This window comes from Simochromis diagramma, unplaced genomic scaffold, assembly GCF_900408965.1.
Source record: "Simochromis diagramma unplaced genomic scaffold, fSimDia1.1 OVJJ01000676.1, whole genome shotgun sequence".
NCBI lineage: Eukaryota > Metazoa > Chordata > Actinopteri > Cichliformes > Cichlidae > Simochromis > Simochromis diagramma.
The window spans coordinates 1151140-1178575 of NW_024387466.1; the positions used below are offsets into that span (position 1 = coordinate 1151140).

At 41.5% G+C, this 27436-nt stretch overlaps 1 protein-coding gene across 1 annotated transcript in view; it reads right to left on the minus strand.

The window, feature by feature from the left end:
* msi2b (musashi RNA-binding protein 2b) overlaps positions 1–27436 on the minus strand; it is a 266419-nt gene that overhangs the window by 100501 nt on the left and 138482 nt on the right. Inside the window, 1 exon segment of the mRNA XM_040014591.1 lies at positions 16982–17030. Coding sequence (XP_039870525.1) covers positions 16982–17030 — 49 coding nt within the window.

A 27436-nucleotide genomic window follows, 5' to 3' on the forward strand; every position in this document is an offset into this window, starting at 1 on the left:
TTCCTTTCCAACAAAACCAATCAATCCCAGTGTGGCACACATTTATTCTGGATGGATGGATACATATTTTACTCATAGTACCTATGTTTAAGTTTGTCACTTTTGAACATGTGTTTTAACAAAGGGGAAAAAATGAGTCTTAGTGTCTCAACTCTTCTCATACACAATTAGTTAGTTCAAAAGGAGTGAAATAGAAGTGGATTGCAAACCAAGTGGCAGCATCTGAGGTTGAAAACCACACTTCCTGGAGTGGCCAGTTGAGGCTGGCTCCAAACCCCATAGTTTCCCATGTTAAAATGAACCACATTTAAAAGCATTTTTTAAAAGCCTGACATATAAAGTTTTCAGACTCTGTGAATTGCTTCCCACTTTTAACAGCTATATATCTGGTGAATTATGCCAAGGTGTTTTGATTTTGTTAAGACTTTTGACAAAAAATGACAATGGGTGAGAAGCACAGTACTCGAAACAATCTATCAACCTTACTAGTTAGTTACCACTAATTAATAGGTATGTGTGATGACAGTTTACCTGTAAAATGAAACAGGTGCTTTGCAACATTGATCGATATAAGGTTATAAACAGAATGCAACCAGTTGGCAACCGGTAGAGTCCAGTCCCCTATTGCAAAGAGATGCAGTGCAAGTTGTACTCATTAGCACAAACTCATTTAGATTGATAGCAATGTTTTGGCAACCTGTCTTTGTTCATAAATTAGATTGCAACTGTTTGCAAACCTTTGTTACCAATCTATCTCAGAGTGATTGCAGTCAGTTGCATTCAGTACTTAGAGAGTTGACAAATAAATCGGTGCCATCACTGAGAAACCACAGATTTTTTTTCTAGTCATACGGAGGTTACTGTTATAGTTTTACTCTTGTGTGAGGGACTCTTTAGCCATGTAGCTTGCTAAACATTAGCATCAGCATTAGCTGATAAATGACACTCCATCATGTCATGCAAATATAGTAATTACTGGTGCCTGAACATCAAAATGATGGTGCACAAAACACTACTGCATAAACTTAAAGATGCAGAAACCAGTTTTTTACATATATATCATGCAACATTTCAGAGAAGACTAAAATGCTGACATATAAACTCAAAAAACTAGAGATGAGCTTTATTCTGAAAAACAAGAAAGTGGGTACATTTAAAACATCAGAAGAACGAATAAAAGCAGGAAGTAAAAACACAGTAAGAGATATATAAAACTAACCTTCAAAGTAAAACAGGAAGTTTACTTTGGCACACATACATACAGATGGAAACACAGAAGACAAGTAGACATGGGGGCTCTGCAAACACCAAGAAGTAAATCAAACTCATATATCAACATATAATAACATATATCAAGGATCGTGATGTTACAGCAGTCTTTTATATAGAGTCAGCGTTGCAAACATATTTTTGATATGGCACAAACAAATGCAATCAGGCAGAAAATATGCTTACCACAAGAATTTCAGGTATGAAATATATGCGCTCCACTTATAATGCTTTACGCACGCCTAGATATCTATCAAACTGTAAAGTGTATTGTGTTGATGTGGCGATTTACATGTATACACATACTTTAGTCACAGCAGGTACACAGCGAATGTACAGTATGTCAGTGGGCTGAATTGCTTGACACGTCAGAGTATTTCATAAAGTTCATAAAACATGAAAGGCAGGATTGATGATGAGGGTGGTGCTCGTTTGTAGTACTGAACAACTGATTCCCACATGATCCAGTTACACAAACAGAGCGAAAAACAAGCACAGACACAAAAGCAGACAGTAAAGCTGTCTTTACAGCTATCGAGAAACACTCAGGGCCTACAAGATATTTAAGGCTCTCCTCGAGACAGAATCCCTCCCAGAGCACGCTGACAGAGGAGCACAGCGAACCTCCTTTTTCAAACACTGTCTTCATTCGCCCTACTCTTACAGCATACTTGTACTGTATCAAAGCCAGGACACACGCTGCTGTGTGAAGTGCCATCAGCATACACAGCGACGCACAACTTCTCCTCCTTGCACACGCTTGCGTTCTCTTTGTGTCTCTCTATCTGTCTCGCACATGCACACACCTTTGAGAGAACAGAGTGGGGAGCAGAGAGGGGCTGGCAGCGGCGATGAAAGACAGTGATGAAGGTGAGGCGGTAAAACACAGCGTAGACGTCATCTATCTACTGATAGAGAGAACACATCACACGGATACACTCCCTTTTAAGTTCAGTCTCTTTCAGCATCAGCCCAATATAGATCAAGCCCGAAAGGCGCACATTTACACCGCCATGTGATGTGTACATGAACGAACATGTAAACAAACACAGAGAAATGCTTTTCCCCTTCATATCTCTCGAAATATGAAAAAGGCAACTGGGAGAAAGACTTCTTAATCCCTTCATCAGATGCGGAAGAGCTAACAGGTCAAAGGTCATGCAGCAGTGACTTTTACCAAAAAGCCAAAGAGTAAAAAATAAATAATCCATAGAACCACAAATTCACATTTAGTTCAAATGATTGTGGGCTGTGCGATGTGAGGTGTTGCATTTGCCTGCATGTGCATAAATGAGTGTGTAGTGGACAATGTCACATAAAGAGTGTGTGGGCCTGCTCTCTGTGGGACTATACAGCAGGGCAAGGCACATAATACAGAGAATGGGCAGCCACCCATTTTACAAGGCATTGCAGCACTTACACACTACCTTGCAAAAAAAAGAAAAAAGAACACACACACACACAGCTCACCTACACAGAGGCGCACAGTTAAACACACAAAGACAGACTTGGAACCTGTCAAGTGCGAACAAACTGATGACAAGACGGCGACAGATGGATTCACTGAGGAGAGACGAGCTACGCATTCAACTCAATTAGCAACGTGCTGCTGCATGACGCCGATGGGATATGGAATCTTACCATGACTGGCAACCTGTCAATCGAGCAACAGAGCCACAAAACAAGCATCATGCAAGACGCGATGAATTGAATTAAATAAACCAATAAATAAATTAATCAATCTATGAATAAATGGTTTAAACCCATCGAGTGGCGGCTCTGCATCAAAAAGCAGGGCGTAATGTGACCGAGGAGCCTAAATATCCCCCTGACGTGCACACACACAAAGAAGAAACTGGCAGCGGAGAACGAAGAGGAGGAAGAGAAGAAGGAGGAGGAGGATGCAGCGGGGAGAGACAGAAAAGACAGGAGAGAGAGAGAAAGAAAGAACAATGGCTGCCTCCCCCTCTTTTCCCTCTTGCTCCGTCTCTCTACCTGTGTGAACATTTGCAAGCGCTGTTCATACATTATTCTGCCATGGTACCTAATGAGCCAGGCATCTCCACCCTGACACTTACGCTTGACTAGGCAACCCTTATAACAGGGTGGAGGCACACACACACACTTACACTATCGCACACACACACACAGATGCGCAACACCATTGCGGGTCATCGCAGCAGCTGCGTGATGCGGGATGATAAATACATCTCTCATCACTTTAGTCATGTAAAGGATCTCGCCATTATCGAAAGGCGTCTTTATCGTCTGCCACAAGTAATGGTCATAAAATGGCTTAAGTGTGTTTCTGTGTCATTTTCGGGCCTGTCAACCCCCCAGCTCTCGCAAACACACGGAGCAGCGTGAAGGCTGCTGATTAATATGGGGACAGACGCCATGTGCTCCTTCTGATTTGTTTATTATTAAAGATGCTTCATTGTTCATGACGGCAGACAAAATTGCTCTTTTTGCTGCATTTTACTGCTCTGCACAGAAAAGAAGAGGAAAAAAAAAGCAGGAGCACATCGGCGAGTCTATCTTGTCTGGCAAAACAAAACAAAAATTTAAAAAACGAGTCAGTGGCAGGATGTATCCCGCAGTGCTATGATTGTCTTGGCTGCCTCTGTATAAAAAGCGTTTCCACTTCAAAAAAAAGAAAAAAAAAAGACTCCTACAACTGTTTAAGTGGTAAACCAGCAGGGCTGTGGGAGGCCAATCAGCAGCGTGGAGGGCCAATGTGGTAAAAAAGTTGGTCAAATACACATTAGACGTCACAACAGCATGCAAGTGAAGGTGTGGGGAGCCGGTCTTTGAAATGGGGGATGGCTGGCATGTTTGTTAAACACTTAAAATGACATAAGACACTCAGTTTGACCCTGAAAGCGCAAAAAGGATGAGAAGAAAATGGGGGGAAAATGCAACAAAGAAACCAGAGATTGTTCCGTTTTCCTTTTTCATCTCTTTAATCTAAGATTAGATGCCTGGACTGGAGGTGATGTAATCTAATTCAGCTCGCAATCTCTTCTGTGAGAAGTGATTGCTGTGGCTCAGCAGCTGATTGTGATTTTCAATGTGGGTTGGTGTATTCTGACCACCATCACACTTGAGAGGGACAACTAAAGGAGGAAAAAAAAAACTACAAAGAAGTTGTGATGAGATGTGATTGGAAGTTTTCTGGTGCCCTTTTGTGATGGAATTTGATAGCTTATATTGAAGATATGGAGAAAAAATAGGGCTGATAAGTGATTTTTTTTTACTGTTTGTTTGACAGTGAGATACCAGCAAATTCCTTTAAATAGTGTGTCTCTAGTCTCTAGTAAGTTAATATCCTATCTGTTTAAAATAACCCTTCCTTATTTAATGAACATAAACTGCCAGCTAATTGTCTGGTGAAATAAAAGGAAATTACTCTTTTAGTTTCATGTAATTTCTAATTTCAAGCAAACACCTCATCATCATCATCATCATCATCATCATCACTTAAATTGTTTGCAGAAAAATTGTTCAAAATAAGTTACTACACACAACTTCTAAGGACTGCCAGTGTTTCTGCAGTGCGTCTGTAGGTGTGACTGCTTCCAAAACCATGCCCATGTGATCAGCATGTTTTTAAAATTCCTGCAAAGACTTGAAGCGACATATTTTACTAACACTGCATAGCAGACACTTAGTTAATTCCCTCAAGTGGTGCGCTCAGCTGTAAGATGCCTGGGTAGGCACCAATCAGGCTGTAAATACAGGGGGACAATGCAGAGGGAGGCTACCACTTCCCTAGTCTGTCTCTGTAACAGTCTCATGAACATCAAGAGTATTCCTGCATTTCTGTGCACGTCTCTTTCTTTTTTAAACATCTTGATTTTGGTACTTTGTAACAGCTGCATATTATCCAGATTCAAGTGAACAAGTTTGTGTAAATTGTACTTGTATTCCTGTGTGTCTGTGCATGCCTTACATTTTATGTCTTTGAGTGAGTGTATGTGTGGGTGTGTGTGCATTTGTGTGTGAGGGGATGTAAACTCAGTATTCCAGGTCACGGTGGCTGCAATCTCACAGGAGGTTTAACCTTGGTAAATCCACTATTAGGTGTTCAGAGAATGATGATGTGAGCAGTAGATCCTCCCTGATGGTTTCACTTTCTAAGAGCATCCAGCAGGTCACAAATAGAGAAGCTGAGGGGGTATTACAAGGTCAAAGGTTGGCTAACTCTCAATATGATGACAATTCCAAGCTGGCATTTTCATTTCCTGAAGAGACTGATTCCCCATAGCAGCTGAGACCGAATATGTTTGCTTATTTTTTTTGTTCATATAAGTTCTTCTCGGCTTTTAACACAGAGAATTTATATCACACATGCTGCAGTGGAGTCACTGTGTGCACACTGAACTCTCCTGTAGATGCACAGGGGTGAACAAATAAATAAATAAATACATGTTTTCACAATAGGTTAATTGATTAATCCAAATTGCCCATAGGGGGAATTCTGGGAGTGAATGTGAGCGCGAATGGTTGTCTGTCTCTGTGTGTTTGCCCTGTGACAGACTGGCGACCTGTCCAGGGTGTACCCCGCCTCTCGCCCTGCGACATTTGGGATAGGCTCCAGCGCCCCCCGCGACCCTGAAAAGGATAAGCAGAAGCGAATGGATGGATGGATGTTTTCACAATCTATACAGCTTTAAAATACATGCAAAAAACCAGAGCATGCCTCTCAATCATAAATGTGTTGTTCTACACTTTTTCCCCCGCCAACGCTTTTATTTTGCCCTTCAAATGTCTTCAGAGGTGCGGCCGCGCAGCTAACCAGTGGGAGTAGCTGATGTTTTAATGGCACATGGTTTGTCTCCTGGTGGTGAGATAAACATGGGGAAGAGATTAAAACCCCAGGCTTTCTCTCACAATCTCCTGCCTTCATCCTTCTTCCTCTTGCAGCGGCCATGCAGGGCCAGCAGTGCGGACTTTAACTTAAAACCAAAACCCATCGGGTCTGTGAAGCACTGTGAAGCCTAAAACACATAAATGACTACAGTGAAATGGGTAGAAGGGTGGATGTTAGCAATAATCAACAAAAAACAAACACGTAACAGCAAGAGAAAGATTCTCTACCATTTAATCACCAGTCTCTTAGGTACGTCATATTGTGCTTGTTGCGAATTACTGGCAGAAATATACACAACAACTGTGCGACTGTACTGTGATTCTCGGTGCTCATTTCAAGGTGAGTGTGTTGGGTCTCTGATGTCAGGATGTGGATCACAACAAAGAGCTTTAAGAGGAAGCAGCAGGGCCAGAGGCCAGGCTCCATACTTTATACTGCTCCTCCCTAGTGAGACACAGGTTGGTCATAAAGCCGGCTCGCCTAGGAGCTGATGAGCTGGAGCAGTTATTAAGAGTGGCTAAACACATCATTTCCTTTGTCACTGTGATTAGGCCAAGGCGAGGGGCCCTCCGGTGGAGGTAGACCCAGAGTGTATGATTAGCTCTGCCATTTAAATGACATTCACACTAATCGCTAATATCAGGTCTGTCAAGGTGAGAGAATGCAACAAGGAATCTGTCTGCTCATGTTGGAAGGCTGAAGCAATGCAGGAGAAAAAAAAAATAAAGTGCAGGAATATCTGACTCCACTTGATGTGAGCTCAGTGTCAATCAGTGAAATCAGGCACAGCTGCTGATTGCTCTGCTCTGCATCTGAGCCGCTATACAGTTGTCACGGCACAGAGGAGCTGCGATTTGTAAACACCACGACGTCTGTGGAGGCAGCCATGAGCTAGCTGTTTAAAAGGAGGGGAGAACGCCGGCCATTCCAAACACCTGACCCTTGTTAACTGGGAAGACAGTTATTTTAGTTTCGTTTAAATAGGTTTTATTGTATCAAAAAAAGAAAGAAAGAAAAGAAGAAAAAAATGAGCATTGGACAACTTGTTTGCAAAGCAATTTAATAAGAAATTAAAGAACTGGTTAACTCTCCTTTGTTGGCAGAAATGAATGTCTGAATTATTCGCAGAAGCGCCATCTTTAAAACTTAAATGACCCCGCTCCCTCTCTTGCCTGAACAAAAGAAGGCATTATCAGCCCTCACTCTCAGCAGTGCTAGATCCATTTGGTAAACAGCCTGTGTCATACAGTAGTAATCAGAGGGTATTTTTGAGGGATTTGCAGGCTGGCCAGGAGGTATCCGCTGGAGTGATCTCTAATTGCTAGAAGCAGAGGCCTAGACTGCCTGGCGCTCTTTTGAAGCCATCGGCAGCAGCTTCCAGCCTGAGGAGCCAGCAGGGGGAGGCTTCCCACTGAGCCGCTGAGCTACTCTCCTTTTTCTTTATTTACTTCTCTCTTTCGCCCTCACCGTGCCTTTATTCTACTTTTCCTGCTTTTCTTGTCCTCGGTCCCCCTTTCTTTCCACCCTCTTCTTCTCCTTTCCATTTCTTCTCTAACTGTACTTGTTCCCTTTCCCCACTCCCCTTTCCCCCTCCTCTCCCACTCAGTCAATGAGCCAGCAATCACTTTGCAGACAGACATCCTCTGCTCAGTCGGCCATGTTCAATCCCTAGCACCGGTGGCTGATGAGGCATTGTGGTGACGTCAAGCACTGGGGCTTTTCAGTGAGCTACAGTTAACCTGTGGAGGCGCAGCTCTGCTTCCCAGGTTACAGGACTCTAACTGGCAGGCTTTGTATAAAATAATTAATGTAATGTGCCAAAGAGATGAAAGATAATGAGGCCAATTATTTTTTTCTTCTCACCAAGTGAGGTGGGAGAGGCAAATTTATGTCAAATTGTTGGTGTATAATGACACCTAATACCACTCAAGCTTTTGTTATATATGAGCTTCTGTATCCTGGGGCAAAGACTTTTGCTCTACAAAGCGCAGGTTTGAAACTGCGCCAAGCAGACACACAAAAAAGCCCGACACAACCACTAAATAATAATACGATGCTTCGAATGTTGGACCGTCTTGGGCATTCTCTCTATATTGTTTATGCGGGAGCTGCAAAACTCACCTATAAAAAGTACAAAGACACACAAATTGAAAAAAAAGAAGAAGAAAAAAAAAGGTGCACGCTGTCATCCACACACAGTCTCACTGAGACACAACCAGTTTTTTGTTTGTTTGGAAGGCAGCTCGCTCAGTGTGACATTGACTCCTCAGTGCCAATTCCACACTGGGAGCTACACTTGCTAGCTTTGCTGCCAATCCAGGTAAAGAGATTACAGACACACACAATGCAGCCTTCTGTTCGTCTGCCAAGAAGAAAACCAGCCCTTTAAGCCCATAGAAAAAGGGGGCTATACATAAATTCACACAGCATTGGCCCTTTCCACATACAAACACCAAGAATCCCCTTCTTCTCCAGGAACATGGCTTCTAATACGCGCCTCGCTCACTGTGGCTCTCTCATACAAAGCAGCCTTGTGACTAAAACAATCCAGCCTCCCATTTCTTTATCCTGGTCCCCAAGACTGTTGCACATTACTATTACTTGCATCATACAAATAAAGAAGGAATTTGGCTTACAATCAGTCACACAGTCATTATAAAGCTACACTAATGGGTGCTGTCTGGTTCCAAACTATTGTAAAACAATATGAAAGAAAGTTACACTAGGATTTCATCATCTTTCTTAGTGATGTAATTAAAAAGGTGAGGGAGAATGCATGTATCGCCCAAAATAGATATGGTGTCACCTGCGAATATTTTAACTCAGAGGTATTATCTAAAGATTTGCAGGAGAACAAAAACTTGACGATAGCTGCTTGGCTGACGCTGCTTTTTTAGCAGTTGAGATGTTGCACACAGGAAACAAACTCACTGTGACCCAATTAATGAACTACTTAGAATTGTAAGAGTCTAATTGGGGACCAAGCAGCGAAGCCTCAAAGGCATCTAGTACTTCTTCCTTTTTCAATGCATTTTCTTCATCAATCATATTCTTTACCTTTCAGCTCCCAGAATTACAAGGTAAAAAGTCTGAAATTTGGAATACCGATTAGAGACAGCTGTATGTTCTTTTTAATCAATTTATGACTTCTAGGCTGGACTATTGTAATTTATTACCATCAGGCTATCCCAAAAACTTCCTGAAAAACCCTGAGTTGAGTCCAAAATTTTGCAGCCAGCTGCTAACAGGAACTAGAAAGCGAGAGCACATTTCTCCCTTATTGGTTTCTCCTTCTTGAATAATCAGGCCCCATTTTATCTTAAAGACCTTATAGTGCCTGATCAGCCTGCAGTCACAGAGCACTTCTCTCTCAAAACTTACTTGTGTTTCCTAGGGCATTTAAAAGTAAAATGGGACACAGAGCCTTCAGCTTTCAGGCCCTTCTTCTGTGGAACCAGCTCCCAGATTGGATTTGGGAGACAGAAACTTTTAGTATTTTTAAGATTAGGCTTAAAACATTTTGCTAAAGTGACCCTAAACCCTCTCATAGTTACACTGCAATAGGCCTAGCCTGCTGGGGGGATTCCCATGATGCACTGTTTGTACACTGTTTTCGCTCACTATGTGTTTACTTTTAAGTTAGCATTTAAGTTTGACACCAAGTGCTTGCTCATAGGTGGTTGTCTTATTGTTGGGCTATGCTGGGGTCATTATGACTCAATATAAAATAACTGAAGTAATCACAGGACCAGCCAGCCCAGAGCTCCATTGTCTCCATAGTGTCCTAGGTAAGCATTGGGGCAATTTAGTTATGCCTGAAATGCCTCACCTAGGAGTTGTCAAGGAGGCATCATGGTCAGATAATGGTGCCACTTCAGGTGGCTCCTTTCAGTGAAGTGTCTCCATTCTAAGTCCCTCCCAAATTACTAAAGCTCAGCTACATAGGAAACTAATTTCCACTGCTTGTATCTTATTCTTTCAGTCACTACCCAGAGCTGATAACCATGGGTGAGCATCGAAACATAGATCAACCTGTAAATTGACAGCTTTAGACTACTTTGATCCTCAGGGTTCTCTTCACTATAACTGATCGGTACAGCATATTCAATCTGTCTGTCTGTCAGTGGCTTGCTCCACTCTCTCCTCACTTGCAAACAAGACCCGAAGATACTTAAACCTCCACTTGGAGCAGTAACTGACCTGGAGCGGGCACTCCATCCTTTTCTGGCTGAGAACCATTGGCTAAGACTTTGAGGTGCTAATTTTCATTCGCAGTGCAAGCTCTCAGTCACTGCCTGATGAAGCCAACAAAACCACATATCTGCAAAAAGCAGAGTCAAGATCCTGAGTCCAGTGAATCAGACACCATCCACCCCTTTGCTGTACCTAGAAATTCTGTTCATAAAAAACGAAGACCAGAATCTTTGACAAAAGGCAGCCCTGGTGGAGACCAACACCCACCTGGGACAAGTCTGACTTTTTGTTGACAATATGAACTAAGCTTTTACCAAGGTTATACAGGGACTGGAAACAATTGAAACCAAATGAATCAAAGTACACAAATGTGCCCCATTCTATGCTCAGGGCATTCTGGCATATGACAGGAGGAGCAAACAGTTGCTACCTTCCTCTACATGTTTCGGGACTAAAGACAATACCTTACTCAAGTAGATTTTCCAGACAACAACTGGACAGACACATCAGCAGATGGAATTTTTCCCACTCCCAGGAAGGTCACTGTTGCTTGGATTAGCATTTGAAATGTAGCAGTATGTGTGGCATGACCAGGACCATTATTTAGGCAGAACCACAGTGAAACACTGTCTGATTATTTACAAAAATAGAAGACTAGCACAAACACTGCCGATCGTCTTACAAATTACAGATGCATTTTCTATCCTTTGCTCCCATATGCTCGCTTATTTGGAAGATTCATCAAGAACCGTTAGTAAACCAACTATGGACATCCTACTACAGTAAAATCTGCTTGGTGTGAGGTTGCTGCAAGGAGTGAAGCACTCTGCAATTAGGTTTAGAAAAGTGCTCCAAAAATAAACATTCAAATTTTTGAGGTGAAGTTAACTCAGTTTGCTTTAGTTACATCCTCATTTTTTAAGCACCGCTGCATTTCCAGTCTTTAGGATTATCATTAATTAATTTTACGTCTGTAACAGACTCTGAAAGCTTTAATAAAGACAGAGGTTAAAGTGGATTATCTCTTCAGCAGCACGAAAAAATATGAGTGAACAAGAGGGCAAAGAACCATGTCAACGTGACAACCATTTCGTTTTACTTTTATGACTTGTGGTCTGTTTTATTTTATTTTATTTTATTTTCAGTTCTATACTAGTAATGAATTCAGTTTTTTCCCCATCATGTTTTCCACATTTATAGAGCCTACAGGAAATAAGATGGTATATGATCTAAAACAAACTTTTGTAACATCATAGCATAATCACAGCAACATCCACCATTGCATAGTTAAATAGCTTACTGCAAATGGATTAAGATGTTCTGAGTGCAGCTGCTGCCTTTTTAGGCTTCTTAAATCCTTCCTAACATCCTAGTGACCTTTGAGGTCAATCAAAACATTTAGCAATTTTTTTCTTTAACTATGTGACCTCAGTTACTCGCTCAAGACTGCATACTGTATATAATCAATAGACGTAACCACTGTGAAGGTTTGTGAAGCCCCATTTTAAGGCCTCAACATTAGAATCATTGCGATCCTTGTTTCTTGGAGCCATAACTTACCATTTTTGGACAAGAGGGTTGCTAAGTTATTAGCTAATGCTAGCAAGCTTGGTTAGCACCTATCCAGCCATAGACTGCAGACTGACTCTTGGATGAGTTGACATACTTGACACATCATACATATTATTTGCCAGATAATTACAGTAAACAATCTCCAAAAGAGGTAAAAACTACAAACATAATCAAAAGCTCCAGTTCATTGATTGGATGTGGAGCCTAGCAGACAGTTGCCTGACACAACTGTATGAGTCAGCAGCCTGTGTTCTGTCAGTCAATGCAGCCACATCCCTAACTTTGAGCCTTAATAAAGTTTTATGGGTGAGTTATTGGACAGTTGCTATAAAGGGGGAAGTTAGCTTTAGTACCAGACTGTAAAAATTCTTATCTGTGCTGCAAAGCAGTTTTTTTTAAAACATGGGCATTTATGGGCGCTGTTTTACTTTTGAAGACAAATACAGGTGGCCACATAAGACTTTCTTTTCACTCGTTTCTTGTTTCTGTGGTTCGAGCACTCCTGCAGCAAGAACAGGTCAAAGTTGAGGTTGTGTTTACAATAAACATTTAACTCTGGAAGCATAAAGCAGATTTTTAAAGATTACACTCCATCTGATTCCTTTCATAAAGTCAAGTCCAAAGCTAACCCTAAGTTGCCACTTGATTATGACCTTGCTTGGAAGCACAAATGATTGCTAGTAGGTGCCAAAGAAAAGCAAAAGCATCACAGATCAAGGCTGACACAAGTTACCTCCCCCATGCCAACCTAATAGATGAGACTGCCATTCTGGATTTAACTGAAACTTTGAACACATTCAGGTAGCAAATGATTCCAGTCATGACCAAAATTGGTGGAGGTGATCTTCTTTCAGAGCCTCACAGAACGGCTCCCCACACTCCCTAGCACATCGTTACATGGAGAAACCTTTTGAATACAAGCGTGCTGATCCACACAGGTGTGCACACAGGTGTACACACGGGTGTTCACAGACACAAACTACACCTTTCTTGGCTGCTACCTCAAAGCACATTGCGCGCTGTCGATCTTGCGTGCTGCACAATAACATTTAATTAATAACATTTAAGTATCTACTGTTATTTACTGTTAGCTAGTTTATTATGATGGTGTTGTGTTTATTATGTTGCTCTTTTTTGTTTGTTTTCTCTTCTGTTTTTTCTTCTCTCGACGGGTGATCCAGGTATTTCTTTTTCTTCCTCCCTTTCTCACTATCTCTTCTCCCCTCTGTTTTTCTTTCTCACCCTCTCTTTCTTTTATTCTTTCTTTCTCACTGTTCTATCCCACAGTCATGTCTGTCCCATCTGTAACAACAGAAAATAAAATAAAATAAATACATAATAATAATAAAGGTCAATCAAATGGACCAATATGGCAAGGCCATGATGAGCCACTTGGTAAAGTAAATCCGCTAGGCATCTTTCTTGGCCTTCAGACAATAAAATCTGATGGCTAAAGATCCAAACGTGACAGGCAAAAAACAAACAAACAAACAAACAAAAAAAACAACTTACTATACTAGTTTAAATTTTCAAACAGTTTGTTTGTTGCAGCCAATAGAAATTGGAGCGAAGCAGCCAAACAGAAAGTGAGATGATATCTCAGCTACTGTATTGACACCAAGCTTGATGTTTAGATTTGGTAATTCTTCTTCAGGTCATCAAAAAACAAAACAAAAAACAAACAAACAACAAAACCCCCCCATGCTTCGCCATGGGAAGCAGCAATAATTAAAAATGCACTTTTCCTATTGGTGCTTGCAGCCAAGCTTTTATCGTGACCAGATCAAGTTGCCATGGAGACTGTGCCGTGCTGGACTGCTTGATCTGTCATCATCATCATCATCATTATCATAATCATCATCCGTGAAACTTGCAAGTATATTTTAGCATCGGAATTGCATTGCTCTAATTTCTGTTGTGCGTGTGGTTCTTGTTTTGATTTGTGTGTAGTAAGAGTGATGCTGGGAAGCTGCTCGTGAATAATATCTATGCTAAATATTTTCACCTTGTACAAGGTACCTTTTGAATTATACGTGGGGTACAATGAGAGTGCTACTGTGGTGGAGAAGCAGGGCTAATTATGGTGTGGTAGAGTAGCACTTAATAAGGGACGCTTACGAGTAACAAGACAAAGAATTCATTTATCATCTACTGTAACTTGTAACTCACAAATTAAACCCCAATGCTTTGGCGGATAATGATATTTGCCACTCTTTCATCATGCTCTCAATCCCATCCTTTTACAGATGCCATTTTTCTGCACCCCTGTAACACTCTTCATGGCACTGCCAATTGTGTTTGACAGTGAAAATCACATTTGAGATCATAGATCATATGTCAGCCAGCGGGACGGGAGGAGGTAAAGGGATGACAGAACGATTTTTGACTCAGGGCTATACCAAAAGCTTTTATTTCCCACCCATATAGCTTGTCTTGTCATCCAATTTTGGCATGTGAAGGCATGTTGAGGGGGTTGGAAATGATGACTGGTATGTGTAGTCTGTGACTGCTGTGCTCATGGCCCTGTCCCCAGTCTGTGTTTTGGAGCAAAGGCACTGTTTGCTGGACCTCCTGCACAACCGAATAAACCACCCATAAACAAGAAAAGTTAAAAATATCTTGTGAAATAATGCCCTGAAATTCTCCTCTCTGTCACAAAATGAATGTCAGGAGAAAAAAAAGGGGAAGGTTGTAGGGAGGCGGAGCAGGAGTCGGTGAGGGTGGGGTGAGGTGGTGGGGGGGGGGACACTGCAGTAGAACATGGAACAATAGGCGCCCTCTGGCATCAACCTCTGGACAGCCCAAGCCGCTCAGCAAAGACACTGAACTCACCCACAATGAACTGCTGCAGCGGGAAGGGAGGCTTTAGAGAGTTCAATTTCCAACACAATTGGCTGTATTCTACTCCTTTAAATGCCAAGGAGATGGTGTGCAGCGTGTGCCTTTGTGAGGAGCTTTGCTTACAGCGAGTGTCCTCTAACAGGAGAGACAGAAGGAGAAAGACTAGAGATGGCGAAGACAGGCCAGAATGGGAGATGGTTTGGGGACAGAAATAGTGTGACTGGATAGAAGAAAAGGAAAAACGAATAAGACTGAATGACCGGGAGAGATAGAGAGTAAAAAGGAAAAAAAAAAAGGTAGAAACGAGAAGGGTAGAGAATGTCTCCTCTGGTTGTCGTTTCGCCAGGCTCGCAGGACCGTCTGAAGGACAATGCTGCTACTAGTGAAGTGTGACGTTTGTCCTCTATCCAATTCACCACAGCCCCAAAGAAAACACTCACAATCAAGTGTCGATCATGCATCTCAAACACAATAAGCTCTTCCAAAAAAAAAAAAAAAAAATACATCACATTATACAGCAATATACAGCACTGACCTTAGGTAAGAAATGTTTAGGGAGAAAAACAAAAGAGCTACAGAAATGACATTCAAATGAGGCCATCTGAACCTTTGCTGTTGCGCAGCAGTAAAAGAGCACCTTTAAAAGGTTTTAAGTAGTAAAAATAGCATTTTTCTTTTTACAGTATAACCTCCCAATGTTCAAGTAAATATAGCAAATAAAAATATGACCAGTCACATTAATGGCTCTGGTGAATAACTTCTTAGAGGTTTGTAATATTCTGCGCCATTCATCTGAAAGACCTGTTGTGCTTTTTTTGGGGTTTTTTCCCCAAGATGAAAAAAAGCAAATATCTACCGTGTCAAATTCCCACTGGAACAAATAATCAAAACGCTACTTAGACAAAACAGCAACCGCAGGAAGAACTGCACCTGACGCCTGTCTCCGTGTCACACTCAATATAAATATGCCCGCTGTCATCAGAAAAATTGCCAAGGAGGCTGTTTCTCCATCACTGTCTTCATTTGAAGGGCATTTTGCTGCCCAAAGGCAAACGCCTAACACACTCTCCAAGCATGGCGCCCAGCCCCTTTCACAGAGGGCTGGCGGTGCAGCAGACAGGAGAGAGAAGAGCAAGAAATAAGAGAGAGTGAGAGAAAAGCCTTCGTCTCAAAGCAGACCTCACACTGGGTTCTGTCACTACAAATCAAAATCCCCTCAAAGCCATAGATCACTTCCACTATAGTTCACATGTTTCACACTTAGAAACTGTTTACCAGACTCAAAAGAGTTTGCCTCCACAGCACTCACACACGGATATAGCTTAAAAACCAAAGACAGAGCTCACTCGCAAAACAATAACTGCTTTCGATCCCAGAACACTGCACTTAAACATTTATACACTTTGAGGGGACGACTTCTTCGCTGCAAACAAATATTTACATCTATATGCTCAGCCCAGCTGAGTGAGAGGGTTGTGATGCCAGCTCTGCCTACAAGTGAGCTGACTGGCGTGACAAACACAGCAGTGTCTGCTCCTTTTTCTTGTGGAAATACCTGTCAGCGCCTGTCGACTGCTCACGCACACAATGATACATACAGGCATAAACAGCCAGGGACAGTCTGTCTCCTAAAAAGTTCCTTTAGCATACCTGTGTGAGGCAGCAATACCAACCATCGCACAGTTTTGAGGATAAGTGACAGGCCTATATACGTGTCTGCCGGTGGTTAAGTCGGGGCCTAAAAGAGTGTCGCTTGGCTTAAATACGCCGACGCCGCATTGTGGTGCAGGGAGGAAACCTGTCTTTGGAAAGTCCTTCTGCTTGAGAGAGAAATGTCCCCCCTCATCTCAGATAAGGAGCTGATGAGATAAAGCGATAAAGTCAGTGCTTCTCCTGGGTCTTATCTGATGCTGTTATCTGACTGCACAGCACCCACCATCTCGCAATCTTTACACCCTTTAAGCACCTCTCTGAAACACTCACACCAGCATCATCGCAGACACACACACACTCTCCATCTAATGCTCAAACATTCTAAACACCGTACCAGCTTATTGATTACTTTGACACGCTCCCATTGTTGAACAGATGGCACACCTAATATCATGTGAAATGGAACTGTTCTGTGTTATCTCATGGGGAAAGGACATAAAATGACTATTTTCTCACCTTTCGGAAAGACAGAGGGGGAAAAAAACATCAGGAAAGGGGGAACAGAAGCTGTGCACTTACCTCTATGTCTGTTAGTAGTCTTATCAAACATAAGCATGGCATCATCAACCTGGAAGACATAAGAGGAGTGCCGACATTAGCTTAATCTTTTCGGCAAGTACCTCGCATCACCTTCTCCCTATTGAATCGCAGCTCGTCTACTCGCAGTAATTGCTCTTAGAATATTTATTTTCGCTCCTTTACACTGATTTCTTCCCCAGCACCCCTCTCCCACATAATAAATCAGAGTTCACGCTGTGTTGTCGGGTTACCACTTCCGTGTCCATCTATAGATTAGAATTTCAGCGATAAAGAAATCCATGCAATCACAGTGGCGTTACGTGTTTTCTGGATTAGATGTGGCAAATATGTGTAGAGCAGCAATGGGAGAAAAATTAACAAAAACTACCAGAAGAAAAAAGAAAGAAAGAAGAAGAAGAAAAACAGTGTTGACAATATGTTTATTTTGATGAACACTGATGTCCAGTCTTGTGGAGAGGGACAGATAGACACATTATACTAAGCGGGTGTGAGACAAATGTGATCCTTCCTCATCTCAGAGCCCCAGCAGCCCCAGCAGCAGCAGCAGCAGCATCCACCATAATATCATCCTTCATCATGTCCAATAAAGCCACACACAGACAGGCAGAATTTTTTTTCACACATCCCCGAAAAACAGATCTCTAGACACACTCTTCTTTCTATAATGCTGATGAAATGCTTAAAAAACAGACTGAGGCATGCTCATTTAGCCTGTGATGTTGTCTAAGAAAAAAAAAGAAAAGAAAAAAAAGATGGAGGAGTAGAGAGCAGCAGCAGCAGCAGACAGAAACAAAAAGAGGGAGCACTCTGCACCATTCACTCCCTGGTTATGGTCTATAGGTAAGTGTAACTGTACTGAGGAGGCTTAATAGTGTGCAAGTGTGCATCTGTGCTTTTCACGGGAGGGTTACAAAGCTTCGGGAGGAGATGGGAAGAGACAAGAATAGGGGGTCTCACTCAAACCGAACTGTCTGATTGGATAAAGAGAAGTGCCTGGCAGCCAGGCAGACTAGCGCTGGCACGCTGTTCGTGCCACCCTCTTGCCACACATTTGGCACACAAGACGTTGGCACAGCTTGTAGGGCCAAGTTACTCACTGTATGGCTCACAGGCACTTGATTTGCTCCTCCCTAAATTATTTCCAAATTGTCAAATTTAGCAAGCAATACTGATGTGAATCCTCAAGTAACTTATATACATATACACACACCCAGTGCCTGAGCACCTGAATTGCTGTTTGCCAGACTACCTGAAAAGGAAGGCAGGCAGAGCCTGCAGGTAAATGTTGCGGAAAGGTAGGGCTTATTAAATCCTACAGAGTTGCATCAGTTCTGCAAATTAGTGATAAACAACAGCTGTGACAGAACAAAACAATGGATGTTACGTGTGGTTAAGTTAAGCCAGAGTCATTGCAAGAGAGAGACATGGCAAGTGAAGAATCCTGAATTAAAACGTGGAACTTGTGCAAGGGGTGATATTGTTTAAAATGGCAGGCAGGCCTTTCACACTCACTTTCTAAAATAATAATCGCTTGCTCAAGTCTTTACAAAGAGGACAAAAGTTAGACAGGCAGTCTATCTTAAGTACTGTCAGGAAATGCTCAAGTGTGGATATAAATTCAGCAGAGCTGCTGGTACTTGAGCTGGCACTTTTATACAATCACTAACAAAGTTATTATTTTCCCTGGACTATTTCTCTTTGTCAACACAAAAGGGGTAAAAAAAATAATAATAATGAAGTTTGCAGTGTCTCTGAAAAATGTGCTATCTGATGACTGTGTGGCGGGAAAATATTACAGGGGGAGTACAAATAAACAGCTGCCGGGCAACATCACCTGCAGCAACAGTTTTCTAAACAGACATTTAAAATGTCACCAAACCTAACGTCTGTCTCATTCCAGCCGATCTAATCAAAATCACATTAAAGTGAGAGGAAACTGGGAAACTGCAACCCATAAGTGCTAATGGCTGCAGTCCACTGGCTAGGTTTAAAGAACCCAAAGAAACTTGCAGACTGTTTAGTGTCTACACCGCACTGAAAACAAGAGGTGAGAAAACTCCAATTTGGTCCATTTCTGTAGCTGGAATTCAGCTTGTAGCACCAGAAAGAGTTTCTAATGCCTAAGCATTTGACAGCGTGAAAGCTGCATTGCAGAGCAAAGATGGAATGGCATGTTTACCAACTATGGTAAACGTTTAATTTGACAAGCGTGGCTGACAGCCTGTGATCATTTACATGGGAGACAGAAATTTATAGCATTTGACTTCTGTCATCTAATGTCAGTGATACTGGAAGAGCCAACAGAGTCACTAGTCCATGCATCAGTAGAAGTGCAAACAAAAATGGCATATTTATTTGACACTTAAAGAAATACAGGCACATAGAAACATGGCACATAGAACTTCCCAAAACATTAAATAAAATAGCATTGTATTTTAAAGCAAAATAACACAACATAAATTAACATTAAGACCCTTACAGACCCTACAATATCAGAGAGTTCAAACATATGCATACAGTGTGAATAACATTACATCCACATGACCAAAAACTTGGCGACAGTAGGGAGGAAGAACTTTCTCCTAATAGGAAAAGACCTCTGGTGGACTCAATTTAAGGGAGTTTCATCCATCTGGCTTGACCAGTTGGTGAAAAGGGTTACACTACATAGGAAAAACTACTGGGGCACTTACAGATTATACCTATAGAAGCCGCTCAGCAATGGAAACCTATGCCACGTATTTGTGCTGATGTTAATGGCAGCTGTGGTGTGGAACTCTGCAGTTATTGAGCCAGCAGTGCATGGGCGAAATATATACAGTATGTGCCTCAGATCTGTAATTTTTATTCAGCTGTTGATCATGGAATCTTGGTAGTATCACGCTTTAATTCAGCGAGCTTTTTAGAATAACCCATTCTTTCACAAATGTTTGTAAAGACATGGCTAGGTGCATGATATTATATACCTGTGACAATGAGACAGAAAACACTAAAAACACATGGACAAAGTCACTCCATACTTTGTCCATGTGGTGTAAGAAAAGACAGAGTAGAGGAGAACAGAAAGAGCACCAACAACAGTCATGGCAAACAAATAACTTGGTTTACAGATGAAGACAAATTATTAGCCCCTTTGAAATTTAAATTTTTAATCAAAGTTTTCCCAGCTGCTTTTTTAACAGAGAAACAAATTTTCCTCATAGCATTTCTAAAAATATTGTTGTCTTTAGAGAGCATGATTTTTTTCTATTTGCAAACAACAACAGAATTATTTCAGAAAAGAAAAATTACCAGGGTCAATATTATTAGCCCCCTGAAAAACTGACCTTTTTTGAGCCATAGAAACAAACCACTGGTCTATAATGATTTGCTTTAGCTGTGTAATGGTCAAAGCTTGTAAAATCAAGTTAAAACTGAGGCTTCTCTTCCAATTTATACACAGAACAAAAACCTTTGTTCTGTATTTGATTTGAGCTGTCACTTGAGAAAGCATAATGCCAAAAATGAAATAAATTAGTTTAGACTTGAGAAAATTAATTGTTGATGGTCACAAACCAGGAGATGGACATACAAAATTATCACAGCGTTTCTAACTGTCAAGAACTGGAGCGAGAAGTATCATCAAGAAATTCAAAGAGAGCCACACAGTACAGAACAAGCCTGGCAGAGATTAGCAAGTGAAAGATTTCAAAAAGTTTGGAAAGAAAACTACTGAGAGATGTGTCTAAACACCCCAGAACAAGACACTAGTAAATGACTTAGCCAAGTCAGGAACAGTAGTCTCAAGAAGACAATCACTAGAACCCTGCACAGGGATGGGCTGTGAGGTTAGAGACTAAGAAAAACTCAACTTCTGCAGAAGAGACGCCTTCAAGCCATACTGAAGTATGCTAAGGACAACCTGGAGAAGGATTATACATACTGGAAGCACATCCTCCAGTAAGATAAGATGAAACTAGAGCTGTTTGGCCAGAGAGACCCAGTAAAACACAGGGTGGGGGTATTATGTTGTGTGGATGCTTCAGTGCGTCTGGAGCTCGTCAAGCACAAAGGAACCACGAAGAAAGAAGATTTCAAAAGAAAATCTCAAGCAGTCAGCAGCAAAACTGAGTCTTGGTCGTCACTTTGTCTTCCAACGCAACAATGACCCAAAACATATGCCACTTTTAGTGAAGAAATACTTCCAGAAGACCAAAGTGAATGTTACAGACTGGCCTGTGCAAAGCCCTGACTTGAATCCCACTGAAAATCAATGGGCTGACTGAAGACCAAGATCCATACCAGAGGACCATCAAATCTGGGAGAGATTGAGAGATTCATCAGAAGAAGAATGGGCTGGGAGATGTGTGCGAGACTTGTTGTAAACTACAACAAATGCCTACAGGCTGTTATCCAGCAAAGGATACACAACTGACTGTTAGCATCAGAGAGCTAATAATGCTGATGTTGGTCATTTTGGTGCTTATGGAATAATTGATTTTCTGTGTCCAAAATCAAACTGGGATGTTTGGAGAAGCTGTGTTAAAAATTCTTTGCTCTGTTTAAGAACTTGGGAAATAGTAAAAAAAAAAAAAAAAAAAAAAAAGAAGAAGAAGAAGAAGAAGGAAGGAAAAGACAAAGAAAAAAAGAAAACAAAACTCATCTGTAAGTCTGGATGAGTTATTACAGTTTTGCATTATCTAATTAGTTTTCATTTAATACGTTTTTGTTTTCAGTGTCATTTCAAATTCCAAAGTAGTTTTAGTTGTTTCTGTTGAGTTTTTATTGTTACAAAATGTTTCATTTTAGTTTAGTTTTTATTACGCTGACTGTATAATTTGGAGAGTTTATGTCAAACATCCAGAAATAAAAATGCAAATACAGTGCTTTTTGAAGACAGCCTAAGCATAGTCATGTAGACATCTCAATAAATAGACCAACATTAAAACTTAAAGAGACATCTTGCACTTTTTAATTTGAGTTATTTTTTTATAGGTAGACAGTGGAATTTCAGTTAGCTCTCATGTTGTTAAGTCCAGTTTTTTTTCTTCCCCCATTAACTGTTTTTTTCCCCACACATAGTTTTTGGTTTTTTGTGTCGGTGGGTTGTGTTGTCATGTGGTGCTGTATAAACAAGTGGCCCGCAGTTTCATCAGCCATCAGCCACCACGAGCCCTTCATGCAGCATGACATTCAGATATCTGCACTCTAATATTGATAGTATTGCCACCATAAAGCCATTTACAACCTGAGAGCAGAAAGACTGCTACTTTGTAAAATGAAGTGAGGTCTATTAAAGGAAGTGTATTACATAAATGTGTGAACTGTGTTGTTGTGACATTATTAGAGAAGGACCATCCTGTCAGCGAGACCCATCCAACAAAGAACACAGATTCACAGTGAAGCACTGATGGGCACTTTAACAAAGAATGTGCACATCATGTGAGGGTCACACTCCAGCAGGTCATACTATACACCCTCCCCTCCCCTCTCTCTCTCTCTCTCTCTCTCTCTATGCCACTTGCAGAGTCTATAGAACCATCTCCTGTGCTTCAGGGCTTTTCAATGTAGTTATTCAAGCAGAACACAACTGTGTGCCTCCATCTGATAGAAGGTTAAGGACCTCTTCACTGCTCACAAAAAAAAGCCCGCCACACAGAGGTGAGGCCAGGCTCACCTCAGGGAAGAAATCTTTCTCTGTCCTCCTCCTCCTCCTTCTCTTTCACTCTTCCTTTTCTCCTGGCACAGTGAAAAGAAAGGTTCAAAGGATAATGGCTGTCTTATCACTATGTAAAAAGGGAATGGGAACTCCAACGAAGTGCCTGGCCTTTTGTGACAATGAAGAAAAGAGCAAAAGTCTATTTCACTGTGGTATATGCACTGGAACAGTCCATGACCGCTTAAGAAGAGGCTGCTGGAAGGCAGTCAGCGGGCGAGAGGCCGGGCAGCTCTTTAACTGAACCTGCAGCAAACACATCTGAACCAAATAACCTCTAACAAAGGGCCAGCAGAAGTGTATGTCAAGTGTTAGCTTACTAGCAATACACAGAAAGAAGGTAGTGATTTCATACTAGAGCCCTTTCCTCTTTCTGAATCCCATTGTGCAAGCTCTTACACTGTTGCTATTACAAATTGTTCATAATTCCTGTGAAAGAACTTCTGCCTGGGCTTTAAAGGCATTGACCAACAGATCGCACATTAATTGGTGCACTGGGAGCTTTTACGCATTCACTGTGTTGTCAAACAACTAATCAATGCAAATGCTAGAAGACTAGCATCCTCCTCTGAGTTCTGGAGAACCAGAGGAAATATTTGGTGTCCTTTACAGGTTGTGTGCTTTGATTGATTAGTAGTGTTTACGCAGTATTTAATGCACCTCTGAAGGTTTTATCTACAGCATGCCTTTTGGTTGAAGTTAAAAGACTTTTTTGCTCCAAGTTCTGTCTGTGAAACTATTTTTTTTCTCTATTGTCGTGACCACTGAAGGTAAGTCATCTTTGGAGTAACATGACGGTAAAGCTCTATATCACTCTGCTTCAATAAGCCGTGAAAAAGAGACCTTTTCTGACATATAGCACAAGGTTCAACCTCACACCAAGTACAACCTCTTTGTCTGTGTCAATCCATATGTTTGAACAAGCACAGAAAAATACATGCTAATTCGAGAAAAAAAAGAAAAATGTGGTTGAATGATGAATTATGTATCAAAGGACAAACACATCAATAAAGGCTAATGTGCTCTGTTTTTGGACAGGAAAACAGCAGAGGTGCCAGGTGACAGGGGGAGATTTAAGAGCTCTGGAAATGAATTATGACAGCTATTTAGATAGGTGTCAAATGCACATTTACATTCAGCTCATGGCTGAAGGCTAGAGGAGCTTTCCTGCAATTTGGGGGTGACACTGATATAGATCATATCTGATGCCAAAGGAACGAAGGCCTGAGCCACAGCTAGTGACCTGAGAGTAGGCTGTGCCTATCCTTTTGTTGCGTCTCTGTCTTTGTACTGGCACCTGGTGCGGCTTTGTGCTGGCTGCACTGGGATACACAGTGGTTTCTTTTCTTGCTTTTATTACACTTGCTGTGAACTTCATTTTTATCTGAGTGGAAAGAATTGAGCTGTGTGTAGTTATTAGGCAATTTTGGTGTCAGTTTTGGTGTCAAGGATTACTGGGATTTGTGCTCACGCTGCCAACACCAAAGCACCGACTGGGCTATTTGCATCAGTTTACCAGGTGATGCTCAAAATCATTTGTGGCCAATTCAGCATGAAAAAAATCCTGCTACAAATGCCTCGATTACAAAAAAAAAATATCACAGTGCCAATTTTCTATTGGCACAACTCAAAGCAATAAATACAGATCGTGTGAACAGGTTTGGCCCTCAATATACCCTACAGTAAAAGCGCTTTTCATAAGTAGAACCCTGGTTTAAGCTGTCTTGCTGGCAAGCATCCATTTTTCTCAAGTGTTTCTGACTAAAGGGCCGACTCCCTCCTATTTCCAGGGACAGCTGCTTGTAGCCGAACCTGCAGCACAGCCTTGCAGCCGGGTGGGTAAAGGGGGCAAAAAAGAAATCCCTCCATCGATCAGTGATGTATCACATCATTATTATCATTACCGCTGTGACAGATAAGGTCATGGTCGAGGAGAAAAACTCAGCTCGCGCTGCCCCTTCATCAACACTCCCCTCGCAGTAGTGCATCTAATATTCTATTACAATGATGGCAATTAACAGAGAAATGATAGCGACCAGTGACAATGGACAAATTTGTGACAACCCTTTCAATTGTTCTTTTGTAGAGGAAATCTATATCATTGTCTGGGAACGTTGAGCTGCAGTGTGCTGCATCCACGCTTGAGCGCTTTTACAAGTGGTAGTTTAACGAGGAGCAGAGGGCAAAATTTTAGCTCCCCATAAGCTCTTGCAATTACACAAGGTGGCAAAAGGGACAGCGTTCTTAAGCGTGAGCCGAGATGGACGAGCTATTCTTTCAGCGTCCAACGAGCCAGGGGCCAGGCCAGCTATGTTTAATCTGGAACGCAACCTTTTTCTTTCCCAAAAGGAATATTCCTTATTATAATGGATGAATGGCAACCCTCCGCAGAAGTGATAAAAATGCACGGCTAGAGTGCAAACTTAACACACACATCACACACATACAGATAGAAAAAGCACAGCGATGTCGGGTTGAAGAGAAGCTTATCTGCTGTCTGCTCTGTCTACCACATTTCTCTCTCTTTTTTCTTTTAAGTAAATATGTCTGTTTCATAGTTTCCCCCAGCAAAACTTTATTCCTTACCTCTTTTGAAAATAAATTAAAAAAAATTTAAGAAATGTCAATTTGCACAGATTTAAAGGGACAAATACTTTGTTACTGGACAGAAAACACAAGGTGCTGCAAGGCTGCCCTAGAAGTGTAACATATTAATCAGAATCAATCACGTTTGATTGGCAAATACAAGTCTTACCTGTTACACTATATTCTGTATAATACACAGTGTGACGCAACCACAGAGCTCCACAAAGGAAACTAGCTGGCAGTATACACGCTTCATCTATTATTTTTATATCCACTGCTGAAAAACAGAAGCAACAGACGGATTTGTGTTTTTCAGCATTTATTCCACAGGAATTCTTGTGTACGTAATTATTAATGATATACACCACTGGCGGATTGTCACTGCTTATTCCACTAACTTTCCCTCTTGTTGACATTAACAAAATGGCTTGAGAGAAACAGTTGAGGAGGACAATTCCTCAAATCTGTCAGGATTACATATTTATGAGGTCCCCTGCTCAGCATCCAAGGAGGTCGCTATGGTGATACAAACTGATGTATATTCGAACAATGAACTTTGCTTTGTGTGTCGAGAATGCCTTAGAGCATTGTTGAAATGGTTAGAACAGATCCTACCACGGAGCTCTGAGCAGCTTTCAGATCAGCAAATACACAATTAAAAAGACAGTCATGCTGAGGCCACTCTAATCAATGTACTGTTACAAAGAAATGTAATAAAAGGATGATGGAGTGATGCCTTCAGGAGGCTGCTGTATTGTTAGAGCAGACTGTAGCACTGTTGTGCCACAAAAATATTTTATTAGCACAACTCCACACATCTAGGCTCCCACAGAAAAAAACGATGGAGGTAACAATGAGTCATACTCTGACACCCTGTTCTTGTAATTGAACCAAATTTCTATACAAAACAATGTTTTATTCTTAAGTAATCCCAATTATGCACTACAGAAACATAACACTGTCACCCAGGGAGTCTTGTTTACCTACAATTAAGGAACATTCTTTCGACGTCCACCCTCCAAACCAACCATCTGTGATACTGAGCAGATTGTATTATATGGAAAATAGCCTCAACATTTCATGAAGGATAAAAGTCAGCTTTCAGACTGGTCTTAAAAGCTGTGTGTTTCTCATTTAAAACAGCCACTGTGACCCCATTACACAGAAGGAAACCTCAGGTTCTTCCTTCCTGTGTCAACTAAAGTTCGGTATATTGCTCGGTCTGGCCCTCTGTTTGGCCTCACAGAGGCATGTCCACACACTTGAGCTCAGTATGCTTGAGGAAGTAGGACTTGGTCTCGTCCATCAATCCGCCTGTCTTCCTTTGCCAAGCTGCAGGGAACTACCCATTATGGAGTCATTTTATTAATAGGGCCCCTTTCCTCTCCGCCACACTCTTGCAGAGTGCCTCCTCATTCTGTCAGAATGGAGTATGCCTGCAAGCCACCTCCATGAAACTGCTGCACCAGGGCCCTCCCTCTTTCTCCCATGTGAAAGCTCAGGCTGGGAAATATTATGCTTTCAAGCTAAAATAGTATTTGGAGAGGTGAGCAATCCCTAAGCCCTACAGCAAACAGTTTAACATTGAGGACTTATTTAAAATGATGTCCTTCCTCCTAGAAAGCCAATCAGATTCCTCTTTTAGCAGACACACACATGGACAAAGGCACAAACAAACACACAAAACAAGTTTGACATTCTGCACCCCCCTTTTCCCCCTCCTTCTTGTAAATATATAGCTCGGAGCACCTTTGACCAGAGGGTGTGGAAAGGTCAGAGGATGCAGTATAGTTTAGGGAGGCTGAGTGAAAACACATTGCAAAAAGGTTAAAGACATGGCTGGGGAGAGGTTTGTTTAACTGGACTTAATATGAGGAGATTGCAGAAGATGAAAATGATTGAAGTGGCATTAGGGTACACAACTTCTATTAAATGCATTTGAATACATAATAAGTTCATTCACTTCAAAAACTTTTCCCATATTCCATTTGCCGTCTTGTTGCTGATATTTCATTTCATTATTTACTATATTTTGGAATTCAAATATTCAGCCAACGTCCCTTTTACTGTCCCTCTTAAAGTTTTTGCTGTTGCTCTCTCGGTTTTCATTGCAGAAGCAGTAAAGGTGTGCAGACAGTTTATGCCAACATAAA